At 41.3% G+C, this 24,054-nt stretch overlaps 1 protein-coding gene across 22 annotated transcripts in view; it reads left to right on the forward strand.

The window, feature by feature from the left end:
* The window catches only part of Psd3 (pleckstrin and Sec7 domain containing 3), a 563,941-nt gene that overhangs the window by 259,451 nt on the left and 280,436 nt on the right, over positions 1-24,054 (forward strand). For 21 of the 22 annotated variants that reach the window (XR_010058293.1, XR_010058294.1, XM_039094961.2 and 18 more), the window contains 2 exons: positions 11,602-12,685; positions 15,911-16,306. Coding sequence is in view for 20 of the 22 variants with exons in the window: in XM_039094961.2 (XP_038950889.1) it covers positions 11,602-12,685; positions 15,911-16,306 (1,480 nt within the window). In the remaining 2 variants the exon portion in view is untranslated. Of the gene's footprint in view, positions 1-11,601; positions 12,686-15,910; positions 16,307-16,344; positions 24,048-24,054 lie in introns of those variants that run through there. The other variant, XM_063275398.1, reaches the window with a different exon arrangement.

Consider the following 24,054-nt stretch of genomic DNA (forward strand, 5'->3'; position numbering starts at 1 on the left):
CAGCCCAGTGATGCTGCCTCTTATCCTCACTGCTGCCTTGCCCACAGCTGTTGTTGGCTATCACTGCTAGTAACTCTAGATGTTCCCAATTGGCACTCACAGTCAGTGTTAAAAAACTATATAGTATTTTGAACATCACGTTAAATTTCTTTACTGTTAAGTGACTTCACAAAAGTGCACAGGAAAAATTTATTCTAATATTACCACATATGTGTTAACTTAAGCGAAAGATGACCTGCTCAAATGATATTATGGAGCTGCTAAGAAAGAGCTCAGTGTGAACCATTATTCTCTGAAAAAAAACATAATAAAAACTAGAGTCAGTGTAGAGGAAATTTAAAACTGGACATTAGAAGTGTAGATGAGTAAACAGGAGGAAGTATAGAAAGCGGACAGAATGGATAAAATAAAGAGGTAAGGTAAAGCCATCTGCAGGGCGGACATAAGGGAAAATTAGGAGAAGCGGTTGATCTTGCTGAGCTCCTGCTGCAAGCTTTCTTTTCTGTGCGGCTGCAGACACTTAGCTCTACAATTAATGGTCGCTTCTTACCTCATCCTCTGACCTTCTGTTTGCGTGCTGCTCTGTAGTTTTCAAAGCTTCCGCTGACACTGACAGACATGGTAAACGACTATCACTCCTGTAGGGAGTAGGACTGAATGAGAAAAATTGGGTTCTGAATCATTAGCATGTGGGATTTAGTCCGTGCTAAGCACAGTGGTAACTGTTAATCACCAGGGGAAGAATGTCCAACTAATGCAACCTTCTCTATTTGTATGCACACTCTAAAAGCTTGTATAATGCTTGGCAGGTTTTTCCGGCCTTTGAAGCACATAAAAACCTTGAATATGCATGCATTTAGAGAGCTATCAGAGTCCAGACAATAGTGAGGATCTTGCAGTATAGAGTGTGGTCGTCTCTAAAATGTGACTGTCATTAGGATGGAGAGTGTGTCCCAAAGTTTAATCAGTGTGCTGCTCACTTGGCAGGTCTGCGTTATTCACACTCGTTATATCTTTACCAAGTACATTTTCTACTGCTTGGTAAATGCATTAGGTTATCCCTTGCTTTGCTTTAATGAACCCCTTTCCATTGCGTGAGAATGTGAGCCAGGATCTTTCTGGCGAGGTTATTGGTCACTGTTTTTCATAGTTCAGAATTATAGTTGCTTATAGACAAAACATCTGTGTCACAATTGTTCATTAGTAAAATGACAGGCCGAAAGGTCAGAATTGGTGCTCCGTTTCCATCATTGCTTCTGCACCAGTCAGAGGAATTTGCCTCTCGGTGGTTTCTGTGAAACTCCCACTGTTGAAATAATTCAAGAAGGTGTAGTTTTCTTACACACTACTGCAGTTTGAGACCTCACATGAGAGGAGGAGGGGGAAAGGTTTATGGTGCTTTATAAAGGATTGAGAGTGTGATGATTTGTATTAGTCTCAGAAAATAGATTATAAATTCTTAATGCAAACTCACTGAATTTGCCCATGAGTTTCTTTTATTAACAAGTAAAATGTGACCAAGAACATGAATGGGAAATTATGGGAAAACTACTTTTTTTTATATACTGAAAGACCTTAGTTTTTCTCCACTTTTATCTTTTAAACTCCCATATAATTTATTTAAGGACAACTAGATGGTGCAATTCACGTTTCTGGAGGAAGGTCAGGATCACATTTGCAATTTGTGTAAGTGTAGTCACTGGCTATCAGAGCACCCCTCACAGTGAGCTCTGAACTCAGGAAGTGCATTGTTCCTGCAGAGGCCCTTACTCTAGTTCTCTTTGGAAAGAATTCCGAATTCTCATGTCAGAATCATGAAGCTAGGAGTAGAGACTTTTGGACCTCTGGGAACTTTGTTGACTGTTATCTATTCTATTGATTGAACAATTGGAACTTAAAATTAGGAGGTAGGAACTTCTGAACTTTTAAAGAAAAAAATGTAGTCATGTATTAAATATTGTCAGAATGTCTTCTAGATGATGGTGTAGTTTCTGGAGCCGTGCTCCTTATACTGTGAATATGGGCCTCTGGCCTGCTTGATTGATTTACATACATTTATTTATTTATTTATTTATTTATTTATTTATTTATTCATTTATGTGTGTGTGTGTGTGTGTGTGTGTGTGTGTGTGTGTGTGTGTGTGTGTACAGTGTATGCTCTTGAGTATATATGTGTGTATTCATGGCAGTTCATGCAAGAGCTTTTGTTCCTGTCTGTCTTATCATGTCCTGAAGAGAGGCCTTTGAATGGAAAGCTTGCCTTTTCAGCTAAGCTGGCTGAACGTTGAGTTCTCAGAGTCTTCCAGTTTGGACAGTGAGGTGGCATAGTGTTGAGTGGACATGCTGCCATGCTCAATGACCTTAGTCTGTCTGCAGAATCCAGTCACAGGGTAGCAGGAGAGAGCCACCTTACACAGGCTGTCCCCTGAGCTCTAAAAGCAAGTCACGGTGTGCATCCTCCCAAACAAGCAAACACATGTAAAACAATTAAAAATAAAGCTTACATGTTCACTCATCCGCCCGGAAGGGGTGTAACAGGCACTGTAGTCAAGCCTGGATCTTTTGTTTTAATATTTATTTATGTTTTTCTGTGTGTGTGAGTGTTTTGCTCATGTGTATATATGTACACCACAGTCATGTGGTGCCTGCAGAGGCCAGAGAGGGCATTTGGGTTCCCTCTTTCTCTCTTGTGCTTTCTCTCTTGTGACATCCCTCTGTGTGATGTCTGTGTTGCTGTCTCAAGGTCATACTAACTATGAAGCTCAAATACTGAAATACTTTCAAATTAAACGTTCTGTAATGATTGAAATGATCTCTCTCATAGAGTCTTTTGAGATCTGTTAATGATATTTATGGAATATTGATGGAAGAATTAATATATTTCAGATGTATTTTTATTTAACAGTATGAGTATTTTGCCTGCATATATATCTGTATACCATGTGCATGTCTGCTGCCCCACCAGACCGAAGAAGTTGGATGCTCTGGAACTGGAGTTATAGAAGGTCGTAGGCCACCATGTGGGTGCTGGGAATTGAACCCATGTCCTCTGGAAGAGCATTAAGTGCTCTTAACCCACTGAGCCATCATCTCCTCAGCCTCTAACTTTGCAATTTTATGATTTAATATGAGTGATAAAATGCTGATGCGGCTATGTTTGCAGAGTGGCCGGTTGGGAACTGTATGTTGAATGTTAGCAGTCTGGCTCGTGTCAGGCTACACTCTAGAAGGGCAGGTAAAGTTGTTTCTGTTGGACTTCCCACCCCGTAACCTGTCTGCAGGTGGCAGTCCAGAAGGTATTGCCAGCTGCATTTCCCCGTTCTCTTCAAGCTGGAGGAACCAGAACTTGGCTGGCACGTCCGTGTCCTGTCCTGCTGGTGTTTAAGGAGGCATTTTTGTTTTGTTTCTGCCTTGAAGTTCTCCTAATGGACATACCATTGATGTATGGCATTCTTGACTTCACTTAGACAGCATGCTAGGCTCAAGTGTTGTAAGGGATATGGCAAAAACAGACCAAATGTCCTCTATTTGAAGTTTAGGAGGCGTGACCTAGGCTGGACACAGCTGTCATGTTACCTAGGGAAGCCTAAGCCTTGCTTCTTAGAATCACTAAAGAAAGCTGTTTTCCTTTATTCCAGCTTCAGTGACCAAGTGTGCAGTACATGGGCCAAATGGTCTGTGGGTTGTTCATCCTAGAACCATTTTCTCTTGTGTTTGCTAGCCAGAGGAGAAGAGCATATTTCATACACTGGTCCTCAAAGATCGTTCTTAGGAGGGCACAGTCTCTCTGCAGCCGGTCCTGTGAAGCAAGCTCATTTCCTCAGGAGTGAAACGCATGATGCTTCTGCTCCATCACTTTATTACAGTCCCTGTCCCCATGTTGCAGAAACAGATGGCTACTTAATACAGAGCGCAAAGCCGTGCTAAAATTGATCTTGTAACATTCAAAATTATCCTACTTCTTTCTCAGTGTATTAAATCAAGTAAAAAAAAAAAAGCCAGCGGGTTTATAGATCACAGAAGAGTAGCTTTACCAAATACCGGGAAACATAATTTATGGGAAGTTCTGCCAAATGTACAAGATAGCAGATAAGATTTCAGAAAGAAAAGGACAACTTTTAAGGAAATAAAATTCCCTCCTAAGCACATTTTCTCGATGAGTGTGAAAACGTCCCTTCTTGCACTTACCCCCCCCCCTGTATTTTAGCCTTTATTTACATTATCTTAAAAGGGACAAAGGAATACAGTTAAGCTGTATACCTGTTATTCCAATTCTGTGAGTGTGCCTTATAGTCAGGTAAGTGTTAGGAGTTCTTCTTTCTAATACTTAGCACATCTCCTTGTCAGACTTGGGCTGAATCCAGTAAGACTTCCTGCAGAGACAGAGACATTTCTAGGGTCTTATCTTAGTATTAGACTGGTGGTGGTGGTAGCAGTTGGATGTCTGGGGGACATTTTGAGACAGGGGTGTCAGCCCACAGTGGCTAGATGAGGGCCTGTGATCTGCCTACAGCCCTTACCTCTGTTTTTGCCCAAGCCTCTGGTTACCCTGAGTCTGTTTATGCCCATCCCCTCTCCCCTTGGGCATCTGTTACTTGCCACCCAGGTGTCTTTTTGCCAAGTCAAGCACACACACTGAGCAGGACATTCATTGCCCATGTGAATTCCCTATGTTGGTTACATAACAGCTTATTGGTCTAAAGGTTTGCTGAGTGAAGGCCAGAAACAGTGGTAGCATTTTTGGAAAGGACCAGAAAAACAGAACAAAGAAAACAAAACCTCCAAGTAAAATAAAAATGTTTTCATTTTCTTTCTCTCTCTCTCTCTTTTTTTTAGAAATAGTCTCACTAGTATAGTGATTTCCACAGGAATTACTTTAATGGGATAGATACAAAACTCCAAGTAAAAGGTCAGGATTAATACTTTGCAAAGTTTTGTTTTTGTGAAAGGCAGTTTACAGAAATGTAAACAGCAGAAGGAAGCAGATCTTGCCTGTAACAACAAAGGGTCCTTTTTTTTTGCATGGGAAGACCTCAGTTCTGTGACTCTGTGGGATACCCATGAAAGGGTTTGTATACAGAAACTACTACGGTTTGTTTTTGTTATTTTTGTTAACTTTACTGCTATTGAAAACAGTGACCTCCTTATTTAGTAGCATCTGAGTCTTTTCCACCAGTTTATCCCTAGGAAGCTCTGTCAGTGTAGTCCAGGCTAAGCTCTAGTAGAGTGCTTTGTTTGATACTGTTTTACACATCTTAGTTAGGTCCTTTGCCCCTCAGAAGATCATTTGCCCTTAACTGTGCTGTTTTTACTTATTTAAAAGGTAAACGAAATTTATTAAATTAGTCCTTTCTAAAACAATAAATTCAGATCTGGAGAGCTTGTGGTGTAATAGAGCCCAGGAGGCCTACAGGCCCTTTCTGCCCGTCTTTGATCTCTTTTGCTTGGACCAGTTGCCAGGTTGTGTCAAGCATCACAAGCATTACTTACAGCTGATGTGTTTCCTTTTTCTTCCTGAAGGACATTTCAGTACAACTTCTGAAACTTCAGTGAAGGGCTTAACACATTCATGAGACCCTGTTACCTCCTTCTCTAGTTATTTCTCTGGTCAGTGCTTATTTTCATGCTTATTTTGTAGATGAGAAACCAAGGTGTTAGCACAAAGTGGACTCCAAGATGATGTCAGTTAACACTTCTTTGCTCTTGCAAATGAACTTCATTGTAGTGGATTTGAGTGTTCATATGAATTTAGTGTCCCTGAGGTAGAGTTTTTAAAAGTACTTCACAGTGGGTTAAATTTTGTAACTGTTTGGGGATGGAGAGATGGTTCATTGCTTCTCTAGAGAAACCATTTTAATCTCAACTCACAACCTCAATTTTGGATGGCTCACAACTGCACCTGAGGCTCCCAGGGTTTGGGGGCACTCAGACAAGACAGACACTTGCACAACTTAACAATTGTAGCTGTCTGAAGCTTAAAATGTGAGTTAATGTTAATGCTCCTATTTCATGTATGTGATCAGCTAAAATTCTATTGGCATTTTCAGTGAAGGAAAGTGCTGTACTTTTTCCAAGAATTGCTGTTAAGCGGAGATTTAATTAAAGGTAGTGAATTAGAGTTAGATCTGGAAGGGTAAAAGTAATCTGACCATTTCAGATCAGAAGAAGTATGTCAAGTTAAAAAAGACACTGAACAGAGGCAAAGGACAGAATATAAAGTTCAGGATGTCCACGAGGTTAACTTTGTTTGCAGTATATGCCAGAATCAAAACCTTTTCCATGAATGAGGCCTTCTACCTATCTTTCAGTTTAGAAATAATGACCTGAAATTGAAACGTTAACTAAGAGAGGCCACATAGAAGAGACAGGTTGGGACAGGAAAGATGCAAACTGCTCCATTCATAGACAACAAGGTATTTTATGAGAAAACCTCCAGAAATGCATAAAACAGCAGGAGACTGGAGCACCAGCTCATCGGTAGTGGAGTCTAACTGCAGCAAATGGCAGCCCACTGTACTTCCACGGGGTAGGAATGCAGTCCAGAAATGGGATTTTTAGATATCTACTCAGTAGTGTTGAGAAGAATAAATAAGCTTAATATGACAATTAGAATCATGTTCATAAAGCTATAAAACACTCCTGGAGGGATGAGAAGAGATGAAGTAATGGAAGGACAGCCCAGTGATAGTAACACGGCTAACACGGCTAGGAGCGCACTACACTCTGCATCCATCGCTCTCCTTGTTGGGAACCTCAGCTGTCTGATAAGTTGATTCTAAAACTCACGTAGGAAATACAAGGGACCCACAGTGACCAAAACAATCTGGGAAAGGAATAACAAAAGTTGGGAGAATTTCTTAGATCCACGCTTTCCCTTCTGCAGAGTAACAGTGATCGAGAGAGGCGTCAGAGCATGAAGATACAGCTCAATATGAGAGGACAGAGTTACAAGAAAACCTAACTGTGTCAGTCAGTTCGGTATTTGCAAAGGTATCAAGGCAATTGAATGAGCTGCGAGAATAGCTTTTCAGTGAATAGTGAGATAACTACGTGTCCACATTTGACAGTATGAACTTGAATCTCTAATTCATACCATACACAAAGATTAACTTAAAATAGCTAACCTTATAAAAAGTCATTAAAATAAAACAGGAGTATATAGTTTTAACTTTGTATAAGATAGTGGTTTGTCACATAACAACTTAAAAAAAAAAGCAACCAAAGAAAAACAGGTAAGTTCTACCTTAAATCAAAATTATCAAAATTATAACCTCATGTAATTCAAAGGTGCTGTCAATCAATTAAAAGGATGAGTAAGATATTATAAGATTTTTTGTAATTAAATAATACATGGCATAATTTCAAAATGGGTAAAAGATCTGAATAGACACGTCTTTAAAGAAGACATAGAAGTGGCTAACACACGGCGAGATGTTCAATAGCATTGGCTAACGGGGCGTTCAGAAGCATGGTGGAATGCAGTTTATACCGTGTATGCAGGTCCCTCTGATCAACACAGACAGTATTGGAACCCTTGACACACTGACAGGAAAAAAAATAGTACAGTTGCTTTAAAAATCCATTCCACTCTTTCTTAAAAGACTATAAATACATTCACTATCTTATCAAAAATTTCCATGAGAACTTAAACTATATGTTGACACAGAAACTTATATACAGATTTGTTACCTAAAATAGCTAAAGGGGTAAACAACCCCAAAATATTTATTAGTTAATGAGTTAATTAAAAATGTGTTATTCTGTGTAATTAAATATAATTTGATGAAAAAATGTGATAAAAATTTGACATGTATTACAGCTTGAATCATTGTAAAAATACTGTTGTAGCATAAATTTAAAAATGTCATTTATTGTATCCATTCCTCTGTTGAAGGGCATCTGGGTTCTTTCCAGCTTCTGGCTATTATAAATAAGGCTGCTATGAACATAGTGGAGCACGTGTCTTTTTTATATGTTGGGGCATCTTTTGGGTATATGCCCAGGAGAGGTATAACTGGGTCCTCAGGTAGTACTATGTCCAATGTTCAGAAGAACCTCCAGACTGATTTCCAGAATGGTTGTACCAGTCTGCAATCCCACCAACAATGGAGGAGTGTTCCTCTTTCTCCACATCCTCGCCAGCATCTGCTGTCACCTGAGTTTTTGATCTTAGCCATTCTCACTGGTCAGGGCTGTTTTGATTTGCATTTCCCTGATGACTAAGGATGTTGAACATTTCTTTAGGTGCTTCTCTGCCATTCCATATTCCTCAATTGAGAATTCTTTGTTTAGCTCTGTACCCCATTTTTAAGTAGGATTATTTGATTCTCTGGAGTCTAACTTTTTTATTTCTCTGTTTATATTAGATATTAGCCCTCTATCAGATGTAGGATTGGTAAAGATCTTTTGCCAATCTGTTGGTTGCTGTTTTGTCCTATTGACAGTGTCCTTTGCCTTACAGAAGCTTTGCAATTTTATGAGGTCCCATTTTTGGATTCTTTATCTTAGAGCATAACCCATTTGTGTTCTGTTCATGAACATTTCCCCTGTGTCCATGTGTTTGAGACTCTTCCCCACTTTCTCTTCTATTAGTTTCAGTGTATTTGGTTTTATGTGGCGGTCCTTGATCCACTTGAATTTGAGCTTTGTACAAGGAGATAAGAACAGATTGATTTGCATTCTTCTACATGCTGACCTACAGTTGAACCAGCATCATTTGTTGAAAATGCTGTCTTTTTTTTTTCCATCGGATGGTTTTAGGTCCTTTGTCAAAGATCAAGTAGTGATGGGTGTGTGGGCTCATTTCTGGGTCTTCAATTCTATTCCATTGACCTACCCGCCTGTCTCTGTACCAATACCATGCAGTTTTTTTTTTTTATCACTATTGCTCTGTAATACAGCTTGAAGTAAGGAATAGTGATTCCCCTAGGGAATGTCTTTTATTGTATGAATGTACTTATTGGCAGTGTTCAGTATGCCTATGGCCATAGAGTAAAGAAGACTGGTATTTATCAGGGACAAAAGAGGGAGCTTTAAAAGGTTTCTTTTGTTTGTTTGTTTTGTTTTGTTTTTAATACGGGGTCTCACTATATTTCCCTGCTTGCCTGAACTTGCTGTATAAACCAGGCTGACCTTGAAGTCACTGTGATTCTTCTGCTTCTGTCTCCTGGGTTCTGAGATTAAAGGCTTGCCCTATCATGCACAGTGAAATAATTGTGATGTTTATTTACCCTGTTCTGACAATTTCATACATGTATACAGTGTATTCTGTCTAGTCGCTCTCCCACCCCATTATTCTTCCCTCCTCTTCCATACATGTCCCTTCTTCACACTTAAAACTGCCATTGTTTTTGAGTTTAACTGGGATCATGTGTGTGACCATGGGTTTGGCACTATCTGTTGGAGTCTCATGGGTTCCTCATTGGGTCTGTAATCAAAGACTGCATCCCTCTGGCCCAGAATCCATCAATAGTCAGTGGCTCATCAAGCAGGGGTAGGGCCAGAAGACTGTTCCCTGATCCACAATTAATTACTGATAGGCCCAGGCTTGTGTAGGTCTTTTGCAGACAGCCACAGCTGTTGTGAGATTATGGTGTACTCAGAAGACAGCAGTTCATAGCCCTTCTCCCTGTCTTTTGGGTCTTAAGTTCATTCTTGCCTCTTTTCTTCAGTGATCTCTGACCTTTAGAGGGGGTCGTATAAATGTTCTGTTCAGGGTTCAGCAATCGTTATTTCTTCTTAGCACCTCAGGCAGCCGTGCACCTCTGCATTCGCCTTGTTCATTGCAGACAGAGACCTTGCTTGGTTAGGGTAGGGAATAGTAGTTGACTTTGGGTATAAACACAGAGGCAGTCACCTGCAGTCCTTATTGAAAAATATTAAAATGTCAATATATTTCCGTAGGAAAGGGGATCCCAATTGTTTAACTGCTTTCCTTTTCAAAGCCAAGGTTGGGAAGGTGTATATTACTTCCCTCAAGTAACCTGGTAAATTCTTCACTGATGCATCTGCGACTGTATATTTGATTCAAATTTGATGTTGAAAATGTATTTTAAATTGTTCTAAGTGGAGTACAAAACAACATATATACACTATGTACTCAGATATACTATTGCTATTTACTAAATTTTAGTACATAGAGAATAACCTATCATATGATAACACATGCTTTCAAGTTTCCTCCTTTTGTTGATGCCTAAAGCTGAGTCCTTCACACTGTGCGTGCGTGTGTGTGTGTGTGTATGTGTGTGTGTGTGTGTGTGTGTGTGTTCAGACATTTGTTAACTGTTTTGCTAAAGAGGACACTTAGAGATCTGCAGTGGCTCATAAGCAACAAACATTCTCTTAAAGTAGAAGTTAGTGCAGTGTAGATAAGGGGACAGCAACAAAAATCAAGTTTAGAGGGTTGGATACTGAGGCTGACCTTACTGTATTACCCATAAAAACTTTCATTTAAGCATCTTGGTTATCAGAATGTACCCAGTCTCAGGTTTCATTTTAATAGGAAAATAGAAATTTGATTGATTATAATGAGTATCCAAATTAAATATTGTTTTCTTTGCTTTCTATACTGGAATTCCTCATATGACACAATTAAATGTTATGAAGTTGGCAAAGTTATGGGTGGACTCCCAAAATGCTGCACCCCTGCAACAGAAACAGAGTAGAGCCACGGTCACCAGACTGGGGACAAGGGTGTGAATGGTGAAGCCGTCCATTAATGGACACAGTTTCAGTTAGAAATAAACTCAAGAAATCTGTTTTGCAATACAATGACTATAGTTAATAATGACTACTTGAAATTACTAAAAAGGTAGATTGTGTTTTTAACATTAAAAAGTATATACTATGTATGAGAGGTAACAAATATATGTTTATTAGGTTAATTTAGTCATTTAACAATGTGAGAGGTAACAAATATATGCTTATTAGGTTAATTTAGTCATTTAACAATGTTGTAGACATACTTCAAATTGCCTTGAAAAAATAAATAACTTTTGTTTATTAAGAAAATAAATGAAATTTAAAATAATTACATAAAGATTTTCGAGTACAAATTCAGAAATCTTCCAAGTACTGTGTTTCTTTTTTTAAAAATTGTTGTTATTTTGACTTCATTGTCACTCTTGAGAGAAATTTTAGAAATGTTTCCCTCCCCCAAAAGCAGTATGTCAGAGAAGAGTATACTTCAAACTGGGAAGGTTTTTACTGACTTTAAATAAATCTTTTCTTTTTTGACGTTCAGTCTCAGATTTCATATCCGTATTTATTATTTTACCAGTGGTAATTGTATAATACTACTTAACCATAATTTTAATATCTATGCGCTAAAGGGACTGAGTGACTACAGCCTCCTTTCTTGGACTTCATGAGAAGCAGTGTTAAATATGGTGGGGTCATTAGACTGCTTCCTCCTATGGAGAAACCTTCATGTTGATGCTTATGTAGGATGAACAGAAGGAGCCACTGCAAGGTTGTAAGACGTGTGTGTTACAGGGTTGGGTGGAAGGAAAATAGTAAATAAATAAAGATTATTAAGAACCTAGAATTATTAGTACCCGCTAGACCCTGATGTTTTGTTTCCATTCTGTCCATTCTTAGGTGATCATGGAGGAAGCACTTTACTCCCACCAACCGTCACGAATGAATTTCCAGAATATGGGACCATGGAAGAGGGAGCGGAAGGCCTCAGAGCCTCTCTAGACTTTGATGCAAAGTCCCCACCATGCCACCTACCTGGGCAGCAGGCAGTCCACCTTCTTGCTGGACAAGACTCTGTGCTCAACAGTGTTACAGAAGGACCAAATGGTGCCCCTCAGTGTCACCCTCAGGAACAAAGTTTACAACCCATTGACTCTTTAATTTCTGCTCTGAAAGCCACAGAAGCCAGAATAGCTTCAGGAACATTTCAAGCCACAAAGGTACTAGACAAAGATGCTAATTTTTCAGTTCACCGGGTGGATAAGGAACCGAGGACTGCCAGTCATAAGCCACAGAGAGCCCATAGGACATTCCCTGTTGGCCCGGGAAAATCGCCAGATAGACCTCTTTCAGTGGAAGTCCCAACAGAGGAAAAATTCTCTTTGCACATCCAGGAGGACCTGACCGCGCTCTTACCTGAAGAAACTCCAGCACAACTGTCCCAGATAACTAATTACAGGAGGCAAGGGCCTCTCCATGTACCAGAGTCAGCATGTCCTGTGTCCTTGGGCTCAGCGAAGAACCATAACTCCGTGGACAGAATTGGTGCTTTAAAAGACCAGAAGTCTGACCTCGGAAGAGAAAACCCTAGAGGATGTGATCGGGGTGGCTCCATGGGGCGCCAAACCCGAATCAAACATGTGGAGTTTCAAGGAGTAGAGATACTGTGGACAGGAGAGGAGGTGGAGAGCCGGCACCCTGCAGGCTTTGAAACACCACCAGAAAGGACAGCCTCACCTGTGAGGAAAGAGTTTGCCAAAGGGCCAAGCCATTCTAGCTCAGCTACTGGCGCATGCAGCAGCTCCACTCATTTAACTGGGAGCGTTTCGGATGAAACTTGCAAAGAGCCTTCAGCAAGGCCTGGCACGAGCTTAGGCACACTGTCCCCAGTGCCTCTTGGTGAGAGTGGAGAGGATGACGTCTTCCTACGAGAAAGCAAAGAACATCTTGAGGAGAACTTTGATATACAGGGGGACAAAGAAAGGTAAGCTCTAGAGTTGTCACGGACTTTGTGACACCTGAAACGTGCTGTAGAAAATCACTGCCTGTGCTTGATGGGGGAGCTCACCACGCCATTCCGTAGCCTTGCCTTAGCAGTCAGTTTGCTTCACAACATTGACTTCATTCACCTGGAGTCAACTTTGATGGTTAAAAATAGTAAATGAAAAATTCAAGAAATGGATAATTCTTTTTTATGCAACTCTTAATTACAGTGTATTGTTAGTTGTTATTATTATTAAATTTCTTACTATGGCTAATATACAGTAACTGTATCATAGGTATATATGTATTTATGCATGCATGTATGTATGTATAGGAATGACATATTTAGGAATTATTATTGTTGTGATTTCATATCAATGGCAATTTATCCTTATGCATAAATAGGAGGGCTGCAATACTTATTGTCCTTATTGGCATAGAACGGAAGAGAAATTATTATAATCTAGGCTATTCCTAGGTTACCGGTTTCTAAGGCAGAGAAGTGATCATGTAATGAAGTTGTCTGTTAGACAAGGGTCGAGGGAGGGAAGCTGAGGACACTGTGAACACTCGTCCATGCAAATGAGTTTTGACATGAAAGATGAACACTCTGTTGACATCTCCTAGCAGCCACTGCAGCTCATCTGGGCCTTCCTCTGAGCGCAAACAGTGGTTCCCGTGCACCATGCATCAGCCTGAGGTGTGGCCTGCTTTCCTGTACGGATAATATTTTTCTGTAAACATGTTAGTGAAAAAGACTTGAGCACTGAGAGAGCTAGCGGGACAGGTTTGGGCCCTGTAGTTCTCTATGGCAGAAAGGACATCTCAGGAGGGCAGAGGTAGATTAGAGTGCAATTTGTTTGTTCCATGATATTCACCAATGGATCTCTTCTTACAAACAGCATGTGTGCTGATGTATGGCCTGGATACGTAGACTTGGCAGTTCCTGATATTTCCTGGCCTTCCTCAATATTTCTCTTCACTATCCCGCCTTAGAGCCTGGTTATATGGAAGACACAGCTATCTTTCTTCACTCTCTCGATCATGGCTGGTCATTGTTTTAACAAGTCATGTGTTGTATCCTGTGCTTTTCTACCATGCATGTTAGCCTTCTGTCATTCCTCAACGCACATGTTATAGTTTATCATCAGCGGTTCTCAACCTGGAAGTCAAATGACCTTTAGACAGGGCTGGCCTAAGACCATCAGAAAACACAGATACTCATTATCATTAATAAAAGTAGCAAATTTACAGTCATAGTTGGCGGTCACCACAGCATGAGTAACTGAATTTAACGGTCACAGCATTAGGAAGTTTGAGAACCACTTATGTATATGGTAGAAAATGTTTCTAGGAGTGTGTGTGTGCGTGTGTGTGTGTGTGTGTGTGTGTGTGTGTGTGTGTGTGTTTGAGAGAGAAAGAGAGATAGAGAGAGAGAGATTTTTCCCTAAATGCTAACAAATTTAAGATGAGGCTCCTTTTGGGTGACTATCAGGATCACAAGTCTCTAGACTCTTGTTAAAAGCAGTCTTGTTATATGGCACATGGCTCTGTCTTTGTATCACCCTGCAATGTGCTCTTTTACTGCTATTTAGACTAGTGATTCCTTGCTCCCATGCTCTTCTCTTCCCCCCTTTCCCCTATAAGTGTTTCCAAGTTGCTTTTTGCATTCCTGACCCTGTTAGATGCTGGGCACGGAAGGATGGGGAACATGCATGAGACCCTTGGTCTGTGGACTTTAGTGCTAAATATTCAAAGTGACCACACAGACACTAGATCCCATGTAGGAAAGAGCAGCAACACACTGGGAGGACAAACTCGAGTGGAAAGGGAGACGCTTATTCAGGTGGCAGCTTGGACAGTATTTTTCTGTGAACATGTTAGTTAAGTAAGACTTGGGGACTGAGGGAGTTAGCAAGACAGGAAGTGAGAAACGAGGTCTACATAGGATTTTTGTCACCAATGGAAAGCCTTTAAGAGGTGTACACACAGAACATTATTTGGTACACAGTGGGATGGCAGCAGGTAAATACCAACAAAGAGCTGTTCTGTTGAATATGGATCCCGGCAATGCCTAGGAATTGTTTATGAGACACTTAGTAGGTCCTTCTTACTTCAGGTTTATTCCTGTTTTAGGAAACAGAGGCTCAGAGAGGCTAAGTAGAGTCACCTGACGTTACGGCACGTAGTCAACACAGCATTTCAGATCCACGTTTTCCTGTTGACTTGCTGCTCTGACCACGGACTTACCTAAGTTGTCTGAATGTTCATTTTGATGTTTGACGACCTTGCTGGGTATTAATTCTTCACATGAGCTGAACAAGGAAGCAACAATAGACATGCTATTGTGCACAGGGGCAAGGATGGAGAAGTCCAAGAGACCCTGACCCTACCCACGGGAAGACAGGCAGCTAGGGAATGCTGATATCCTGAGAAACAGTCCTCTCAGGGAATAGCACAGTAATGGTTAGCCTTTTAGAAGCTACCAGGTACTCCCGGCAGTGAACCTGAAGTCTTTGTAGTTCTACTTTACATCAGCAGAGGGCAGCCTCTGGATTCTGACAGGGTCCTCCCCAGAGCATCTGGTCTTAAGTCAGAAAGTATTAATAGCCAGTGAAAGTTCAGTACGTTTTTACTGATTGTTTGCTGTATCAAGTTTATGTGATATTTATATGCTTCTCTTAAAATTAATGATCGTCATATGATCTGGATATGGGTGATTAAAAAGAAAATTTAGTATTTTATTCACTATAAGAGATAGGAAACTAGTTTGAAAATTTATTAAATTTCTACAGATTATTGACATGGGGATTAAGAATATTTGACCCCGGGTTTGGGGATTTAGGTGAGTAAAAAGCACTTGTTTCTCATGCAGAGGACCTGGATTCAATTCCTGCTTCTCACATAGATGATTCTCTCAATCTTCCATAATTCCAGTTTCAGGGGATCTGATGCCTTCTTCTGACTTCTGTGGACTCCAGGGATGCATGCGTCATATACACACGTTCAGGCAAATACCCACACACGTAAAATAACCTACAGGGAATACTGTAGCCTAACTAGGTTTCACATCTTTCTTCCCAAATATTTTAAGAAGCCGTAGATGACAGAATATAACAGTTACATGTGCACAACACTGTCTTTTTTATATGCTTGGTTGAAGGCAGGACATTGAAAAGAAAAAATACTTTCATATTGAAAAATGTTGCTTTCCCTAATTTTCCAGGTTTTTCAAACAAGAGGAGCACCTTAGGGGAGGAGATGATGATATTCTTGGGCCTGGATATACGGAGGACTCCACTGATGTGTATAGCAGCCAATTCGAAACTATTCTGGACAACACATCCTTGTACTACAGTGCAGAGTCACTGGAGACACTGTACTCAGAACCGGATAGCTATTTTAGCTTCGAAATGCCGCTCACTCCCATGATACAGCAGCGCATTAAAGAAGGCGGTCAGTTCTTGGAGAGAACCTCTGTGGGAGGACATCACGATGTCCTGAGCGTGTCAGCAGACGGCGGGATAGTGATGGGATATTCTACAGGGATCACCAACGGACTGCATGATCCCTCCAACTCTGTCTACACCAGAGGCCCTCAAGAGATTGCCTTCTGGGGAAGGTAGCAGTGCCATTCTCATTCATGTCATGGTGGTGTTTTTGTGGTATTCTCTCTTTGGGAAATCTAAGTGTAGGGTCTACTTTAAATGAATGTGGTCAGTGTCTGTGAATGTAAGCAAGTGGCGTGAGTAACTGAAAGCTTGGGATTCAAGAGAACAGCAACTGTACTCTAGTGGTTTGTTGAGCGGGCAAGCGGTGGGTGTTTCCTGGGTTACTATATACGAATGGATACTAAGCATATAGTTGTAATGAGTACTTGTTTACTCTGATGCTGCGGACTCTAGACAGTGACTGGGTATAGAAAGACCTTTAGCTTTGCATTGGCAAGGCATTTTTGCTCTGTTTTTCCATTGACGTCCATTTTGAGATTGAACAACAACTTAGGTAAGGGACATATTCCCCAGCTCTCATCTGGCTACATTATGTGTCTCCTTATGGATATCCACCATTTCACCTGTTCCTGTCTGCCTCTTTACTTCATAGACCTGACATTTAGCATCTCTGAGAGGGAGGGAAGGAATGCTCAACTTGTAAGTTTTATGAACTTAGTTTTGAAATATGTTTTCTTATATATGTATCTGGAGATGTGGTGGAGGGAAGGTTAAATGAGGATACAGTATTTCGAAGGTAAATGAAAAATGTCAGTGCTGTTTTCTTTAAAATTCTGTTCACATTACAGGTTTTCAGGAATGCTGTCTTTTCCGACAGCCTGTCCTGCTGGAATTTCCTGTAACCAGCATAGTTTTATGGTCCTTTGGAGGACCGTAATTGAGAAACAAAACATCTCAAAACTGTAGATGCTTCCCCGTGAAACAGGCAGTGATGACTTGGTTCACAGCGAGACAATGAAGTGCACACAAGGTCTCAGAAGGACAAAGTTTTGGTCTGATATATTTATTTGCTCTGAAACCTGCTTTAATTTTGTTTTCAAAGTGGGGGTAATAATTGAGAATGAAAGGGTTAATGTAGCTGAAACCTCCTAGCAGGGTCTGGTTGCCAAGTCTACGTAGATATTCTGCATCATGAAAAGGGTACCTAAGGGGGGCACCCATAAGAGAAGGATTTATCTAGGGATGTGTCACTGAGAGAAGACTGACCCAAGGAAAGTAGATGCTTGAAAGCAAGCATTTCTAGAACAGGAGTGTGGCCACCAGCCACAAAATTAAGTGTCTTTGGCTTGACTGTCCTCCATTTTTCAATAGGGGATACCATTTTAGTGTGTTTTATTATCATCTCTGTGACTGCAAATTTTGATAAAATGCTGTAAAATGTAAAAGAATTCAGTGTCCTTCCAACCCAACTTTCTGGGGCTATAGAAGTTGCGTTGCACACAGGATCAGGTTAAGAGTTAAGGTGGTTTGGGCTGTGACACTCTACCTCAGAAGCCACAGGAGCGGTGTGTCAGTGAAGGTAAGAGAGACTAGACGATAGGCAGTCTGGAAAGTATTGGATGAAAGGCTTATTCCTTTGTACCTCTGTGCTTAGACGTTGACAGAGTAATCTCCACTTGGCAGTCTAGGCTCTGTCTTAGGGTTATTATTTCTTTGATTCAACACCATGACTAAAAGCAATTGGGGAAGAAAGATTTATTTCACTTGTGGTTCCAAGTGACAGTTCATCATCAAAGGCAAGGACAGGAAATCAAGTAGGGCAAGAACCTGGAGGTAGGAGCTGATATTGACCATGGAGGGGTGCTGCTTACTGGCTTTTTCATCATGGCTTTCTTATAGCACCCAGGACTACCAGCCCATGGATGGCACCACACACAATGGGCTAGGCCTTCCCCCATCAATAACTAAGAGAATGCCTTATAGCCAGATCTTATAAAGGCATTTTCTCAGTTGAAGTTCCCTCCTCTCAGATAACTCTGGCTTGTGTTAAGGAGATCTAAACTTAGCCAGCAGAGGGCTCAACCCTTTCTATGGACAGAGCTAAGTACTTACAGCACTGGAGTAACTGCTGGTGTTTTAGCATGTCAGATTAGATAATGGCGTCTGTTGGGCTGTCTGGAAGTAAGATTTCAGTTGTTTCACCTAGCTAAGGCACGAAACACCACACCCCAGTGTAGAAAAGGAAGCTATTTTAGAAGGTGGTCCTCTGCAGGACTGTGGACCAGGTGGTTCTTCCCTTCCGTTTACACGGCCAGTGGTTAGGACAGACCATTTGATAGGGCACTTTGTAGTGTTCTTTGAGTTGGCTTTAGGGAACAGATGGTTGTAAGTAGACAAAGCTTTACAGTTTGAGAGGGACCTGATATCACATTATTTATAACTACCACCACCACCACCACCACCAAACAACATCAACAAAATCAGTGACCAAGTTGGACTGGTAGAATTATCCAAAGGCATGGGACTTGATAGTGACAGATCCTATACCTGACTTCAAGTTGCTTAACTCCTAGACAAGTGTTTTCGCTGTCCTGCACTTCCAGGTCTTTTATATAATTGTTATTTATATAGAATGATTATTTCATTTTTGTTCTTATTTCTTTCTGTACAGAGTGATGTCTGAATTTATCTATTTTCAAGAACTTAGTTCCAAATGCTGAATTAGTTGCTACTGTTTTTGTTGCTGTTAGTGATGTGTGTGTGTGTGTGTGTGTGTGTGTGCGTGCGCGCGCGCGTGTGTGCATACATGTGTGCGTGTGTGCACGTGAGTTAGTGTGTGTGAGGGGAATTGTTTGGGAATGGTCTCTTGTGGTAAAAATCCCTTTCTTCTTTTAGTTTTCGAGTTAGTTTTAGTAGCTACTCTCTTACATATATCAAAGAAGAAAATTTCCTCAATCTCTTATATTCAATATTTAGTTGTGAACATTCATTAAGCACTTACCTTACTGCATGTATTTTAAAGTGTTATATAGAAATAGCAAAGTCTGCTGAGATCCTGGATCTCATTTGACCAGGAATAGTTAAATTCTTCCAAGATGCTCTGACTGCTGCCCATGAAGCTGTCTGTCAGCAGGAAAGAGCTCACCTAGCATTGCTGCGTAATGCAATATTTTAATGAAGGAGCTAAGAGCCGCATCCCCTCCCTTAGTGGTCCAGCTCGGGAGCTCAGGCCCCCAGGTTGAGCAGGCTATGTGAAGTCAGTCACATGGCTCCAAAATTAGAAGGGATAATTAGAGACTTACAGTCACACATGTCCCCATGGGTTCCTTTGTGTCTGGGTGTTTCTCTCTCGCAGGCCTGTCAGGAGATGACCACAACTCCAACCAGTAAGTGCTGTCTGACCTGAAGACTGCAAGCCACGCGTGCTGTCCTTGTCACCAGGAACCGTGGTGAATAATGTCCTTTTCAGTTGAGCCGGGTCTGGACAGAGGTGAAGTGAGACAGCAAATAGAGGAATATGTCAGCAGCTTCTTTCCCGGGTCTCTGAACCATAAGAAACTGCTCTAAAATATGCTTGGTTGGGTGAAAAATATGTTTTATATTTCAGTTTCTTAGATTTCCTCTCAGGGTAGGAGTTCGGCAGAAGAGGTGGATTGCATCTGTGAGCAGCTGATATGCCTGAGGGAAGTGCTTCACTGTTCAGTCCCCTGATGTTGATATTTGTGGTTTTCTGCTCTCCTCTTGCCCATCCTCCTCGTTCCTCTCCAGTGGAATGCTATACTATTTCTCCTTCAGCCTTTTTCTCTCCTTAGTGCTTTCCGCTTGGGAAGAAGGAACCTGAAAGAGCAGTGATAAAGACATTGGCTAAAGTATAGAACTTAAGAAAATCTTCTAACATCCCAGTGTAAAAGCAGAAAGGCATGTGCATATGTGTAGTTATAACGTAAGAGAATGCCACCGTGTGGTGTCTGCTTCGCTGGGGAATGAAAATCCCGGTTTTACCAAGTGTCTCAAGACGGTCGTGGGACTCGGAACTTTCCTGTCCTTAGGGGTAGGGCGCACTGCTGCCTCTGGGTTTAGTAGTGGGTGGGTGTGTCTCCAGGAATCTCTTAAGGTTGTTCATGGTCTAAATATTTTTCTACAGGAAAGGAAGTTCTCATTTTTCTCTTCCTAAATTTCTGAAGTGGTTTTAGTGGTGAAGTTTTATTTTTTTGTTCTTTGTTTTTGTTCGTTTTCCCATTTGAGAGTTCGTCCTCAGTTGTTTCTTTGTTTGCTTTGCTTTGTTTTGTCTTTTGCTTTCTTGGAGGCGGCGGGCGCTCCTGTTGAGTTCACAGTGAAACCTGATTTTGAATGTTACTTTAGTTATTCAGTAGAGGTGTAACTGTGAAAAAAACGGAATCTCTCCCAAATAGAAAATGAAGTTAATAGTTTTAATGGAAGAAGTAACGAATGAAGATGAAGCCAAAACAAAACAAAGAAACAAACAAACAAAAACCAAGAAAGGACAATCAAGTGGGCTAATAGTGTCAGAGGCTTAGTAAGAGATAGGGGAATGAGATCACTGCTAATAAGGGTAGAAGCAGGGAATGTCAGCGAGCCACTCCTCAACGCCCTCTAGCTGTCAGACAGACTCTGCCAGCCCTGAGCTTTCAGAGGCTTCCTGTGACATGGCTTTGCTCTACTCAGTAGAGGATTGGGGTGGGGCGTATACATGGGGATAAAGAGCAGCTCCATCATGGACAGCGGCCTTCATTTGTAGAAATGGATTCTTTATTTGGTAACGTAGAAATGTCCTTACCAACCAATTTAATTTTGATATATGAATTTGCAGAGTGCTAGGTTTAACCTGTTCATGGTTTACACAATGGTCTGTGTAATTGAAGTCTAATAGGAAAATAGATAAGAGAAATCTTGGTAAAGGAAAAAAAATACACAAAGATTGGGTCTGTGTTTCAACATGGGACAGTTGGGGTTGGGTCAAGGTGACTTTAGACTTCAAACACAGATCTAAGTCACTGAACCCAGAATCTGGATTTGTAGGAGGTCACCTGGCAAGGTCAGCTTTAAACATGTTGCATTTGTGAAGTACAGTGGAGAGTCATTTACTGGAGGTTTGGTAGATGTGGAGTTTAAGGTCATTGGAGAGAGACTGGAATCACCCTCTTACTGATACACAGTTTTCAAAGGGAGGGTGGTGAGGGCAGTTGTACATGGGGGAACCTGAGTGTCCATTACAGACCCTGCTAAATTTTTTTTTGTACAAAATGTAATTTATAAGGGCTTTGCAGACTTTGGTGTGAGGATTGACAAGATGGTCTTTTATCAAATACAACTTCATATGATAAAGGCGTGAAGCTAAGCTATGGCAAGAAGGGTTGTAGCCTTAAGTAAAATACTTGAATGGCTAATATTTCCCTTTGTTCAGATGCTGTTAAAGTCTTTTATATACACACCAAGCAATATTTTTGTTGCTGTTTCATGGCAGAGATTTTTTAATTTTAATCTAATCTGATAGATATTACAGTTCCCATCCAGTATTAATTAGCTTCTGAAATAAAATACATAGAGCCTGGCCTGGCAGTACTTATCTGGATCTCAGCAGGCAAGAGAATCGGGAGTTTAAGACCAGCCTCAATTGTACAGTGAGTTCAAGGCTCCCCCTCAAAAACACTAAAGGCAATTTTAAGAAATGGAAAATTGAGAACGCATCTGCATCTTTCTAGAACGAAGAGGAATGTGTGACTTTTTGCTTTAAATGGATTCTTTCAGGGGTTCCTGCGTGTATATGTGTGCTCGGCAAATTTAGAGAAAGGCACTTCGCTATTTGCTTTTTTCAGCTAGAAATAGTCTCTTTACCATGGCCTTCGATTGATCTGTAAAGAGCACATCTGTCCATCCATTAGTGCTGACACTGAGACACTGAGCTAAGGAACAGTTGTAGATGCTTTAAACAATGCTAAGCCATCGCCCGACACAGTAGCAGTGGTTTAAGACATTCACTCGATGCTTGGAATCCGTGACTAAGATGTCTGCTCCTGCTTTTAGCTGAAGGGTAGCACAGCAGCAGAGTGGTAGGCTATCCCTTCAAGACTGAAGAGGTGATTTATATTTCCGTGATTCAAAGTTGCTTCTGAGCACTCAGCAGATCCTTACAGATTAGCTTTGCCATCTCCAGATATGACTTAAGCACATCTTTATACTGACAAATATCCCTCTGAGATAGAGATGCTTAAAAAGACAGAATAGGAACTCTTCTCTTTCAGGCAGGATAAAGACTTCATATTTTTTCAGTCTTCCATGAACTAAATGGTCTTTCCTCTTCCTCTTCCTCTTCCTCAGGGTTTCCTGGGCCCTGAGGGAAGGGATTTGATGCAGACAGCCTGCTTAGGGCTGAGTGTTCCAAGGTCTCTCCTTCTGTCTGGCCGTGTGTCTGTCTGGCGGTGCGTCTCTGTATTTTTTCCCATCTGCTGCAGTACGATTCTTCTCTGATGATGTCTGAGCAAGTCACTATCAGTGCAATATTTAACTGTCAGAGGAAGTGACAACATTCTTTTCAGCAGAGGTCCCTTAGTGTCCTGTCTACAAAACTAGACATTCTGCACTAACACTTGCTTGTGGGAGGGGAAAGGATACAGACTGTCTTTGAAGAAATACTTCTCTGGAGCCTGGTGAGCTGACTCAGTGGGCAAAATGTACTTGCTGTGAGAATCTGGCAATCTGAATTTGATCCCAGGAACCTATGTAAAAATGAAAAGAGAGAACCCACTCTAAAAACTGTCCTTTATATATGAGCCATATCCTGTGTGGTCCAATACACATCACACACACATACACACACACACACACACACACACACACACACACACGCACACACACACACACACACACACACACACACACACCCCACCACCACCACCACCACCAACAGCAGGAGCAACACATACACACACACACACACACACACACACACACACACACACACACACACACTGAAGTTTGGACCCACTGGTCCATAGAACACAGTTCTCAAAAACTGAGGACGTGTTAGAAATAGGGGCATCTCTCTCGGTTTCTGGTTCTCCGGGACTGTTTTCCTTCTGGGGGAGAGGGGAACCTGGACATTGATGGCTTGCCAGGTGATTGTGGTATGAAGCCTAGGCTGTCAAGCCCGTGCCACTTCTCGTATGCTGGTCAGACTAGCAGTGTGGCATCAGTTTAGGGTTGTCCAGACCTCCCTCTGGATCCATTTTAGTTGGGTTTCCGTGGGACTTTTAAGCATATTGAAGTTTAAGAAGAACTATTGGAAGCTGTTGAGGGGCAGAGCAGGAAGCTAAACAGCAGGAAGTCCTAGCAGGTCTATTACAGTAATGTGCTTGTGGTGGGTAGAATCTTCCCCACAGAGCTGAGAAAATGTGAGTGTATGAACATACAATTGATTTCTTGTGTATCTGGTGCAGTACAAATGGTGCTAATCTTTCCCCTAGAAATATAGGGAACGATTAGCCTTCCTTTTTAATCTAGGAAAACGGAATTCTACAGGTTGGCTCTCTTCAGTGTCTTCTAGAGCTTGGTTGCTAGCCTGGGATACTGTTGGGGGATGGGCGGACCTTTGAGAGCTGGGCCTAGGTGGGGAAAGTGAAGTCATGAGAGGAAGGGCATGCCCTTGATAGGGGTGTTAGGACTCTAGCCCTCCTTCATTCAGCAGCCATGAGGTGAACAGTTTTGTTTGACTTCATGCACTCCCATATATCGTGAGGACTTGTTTTGCCACAGGTCTACAGCATGGGACCAAGGAGCTAGACTGAGACCTGTGAAATTGTGATCCCCAACAAATCTTTTCTGTTTTGAAATTGTCTCAGGCATTTTTCCTTCTACAGTGGTGGAAAGCTGACCAACATGTTTAATGGTGAAGTATGTG

Source organism: Rattus norvegicus, chromosome 16 (genome assembly GCF_036323735.1).
Source record: "Rattus norvegicus strain BN/NHsdMcwi chromosome 16, GRCr8, whole genome shotgun sequence".
In the NCBI taxonomy this organism is placed as follows: Eukaryota; Metazoa; Chordata; class Mammalia; order Rodentia; family Muridae; genus Rattus; species Rattus norvegicus.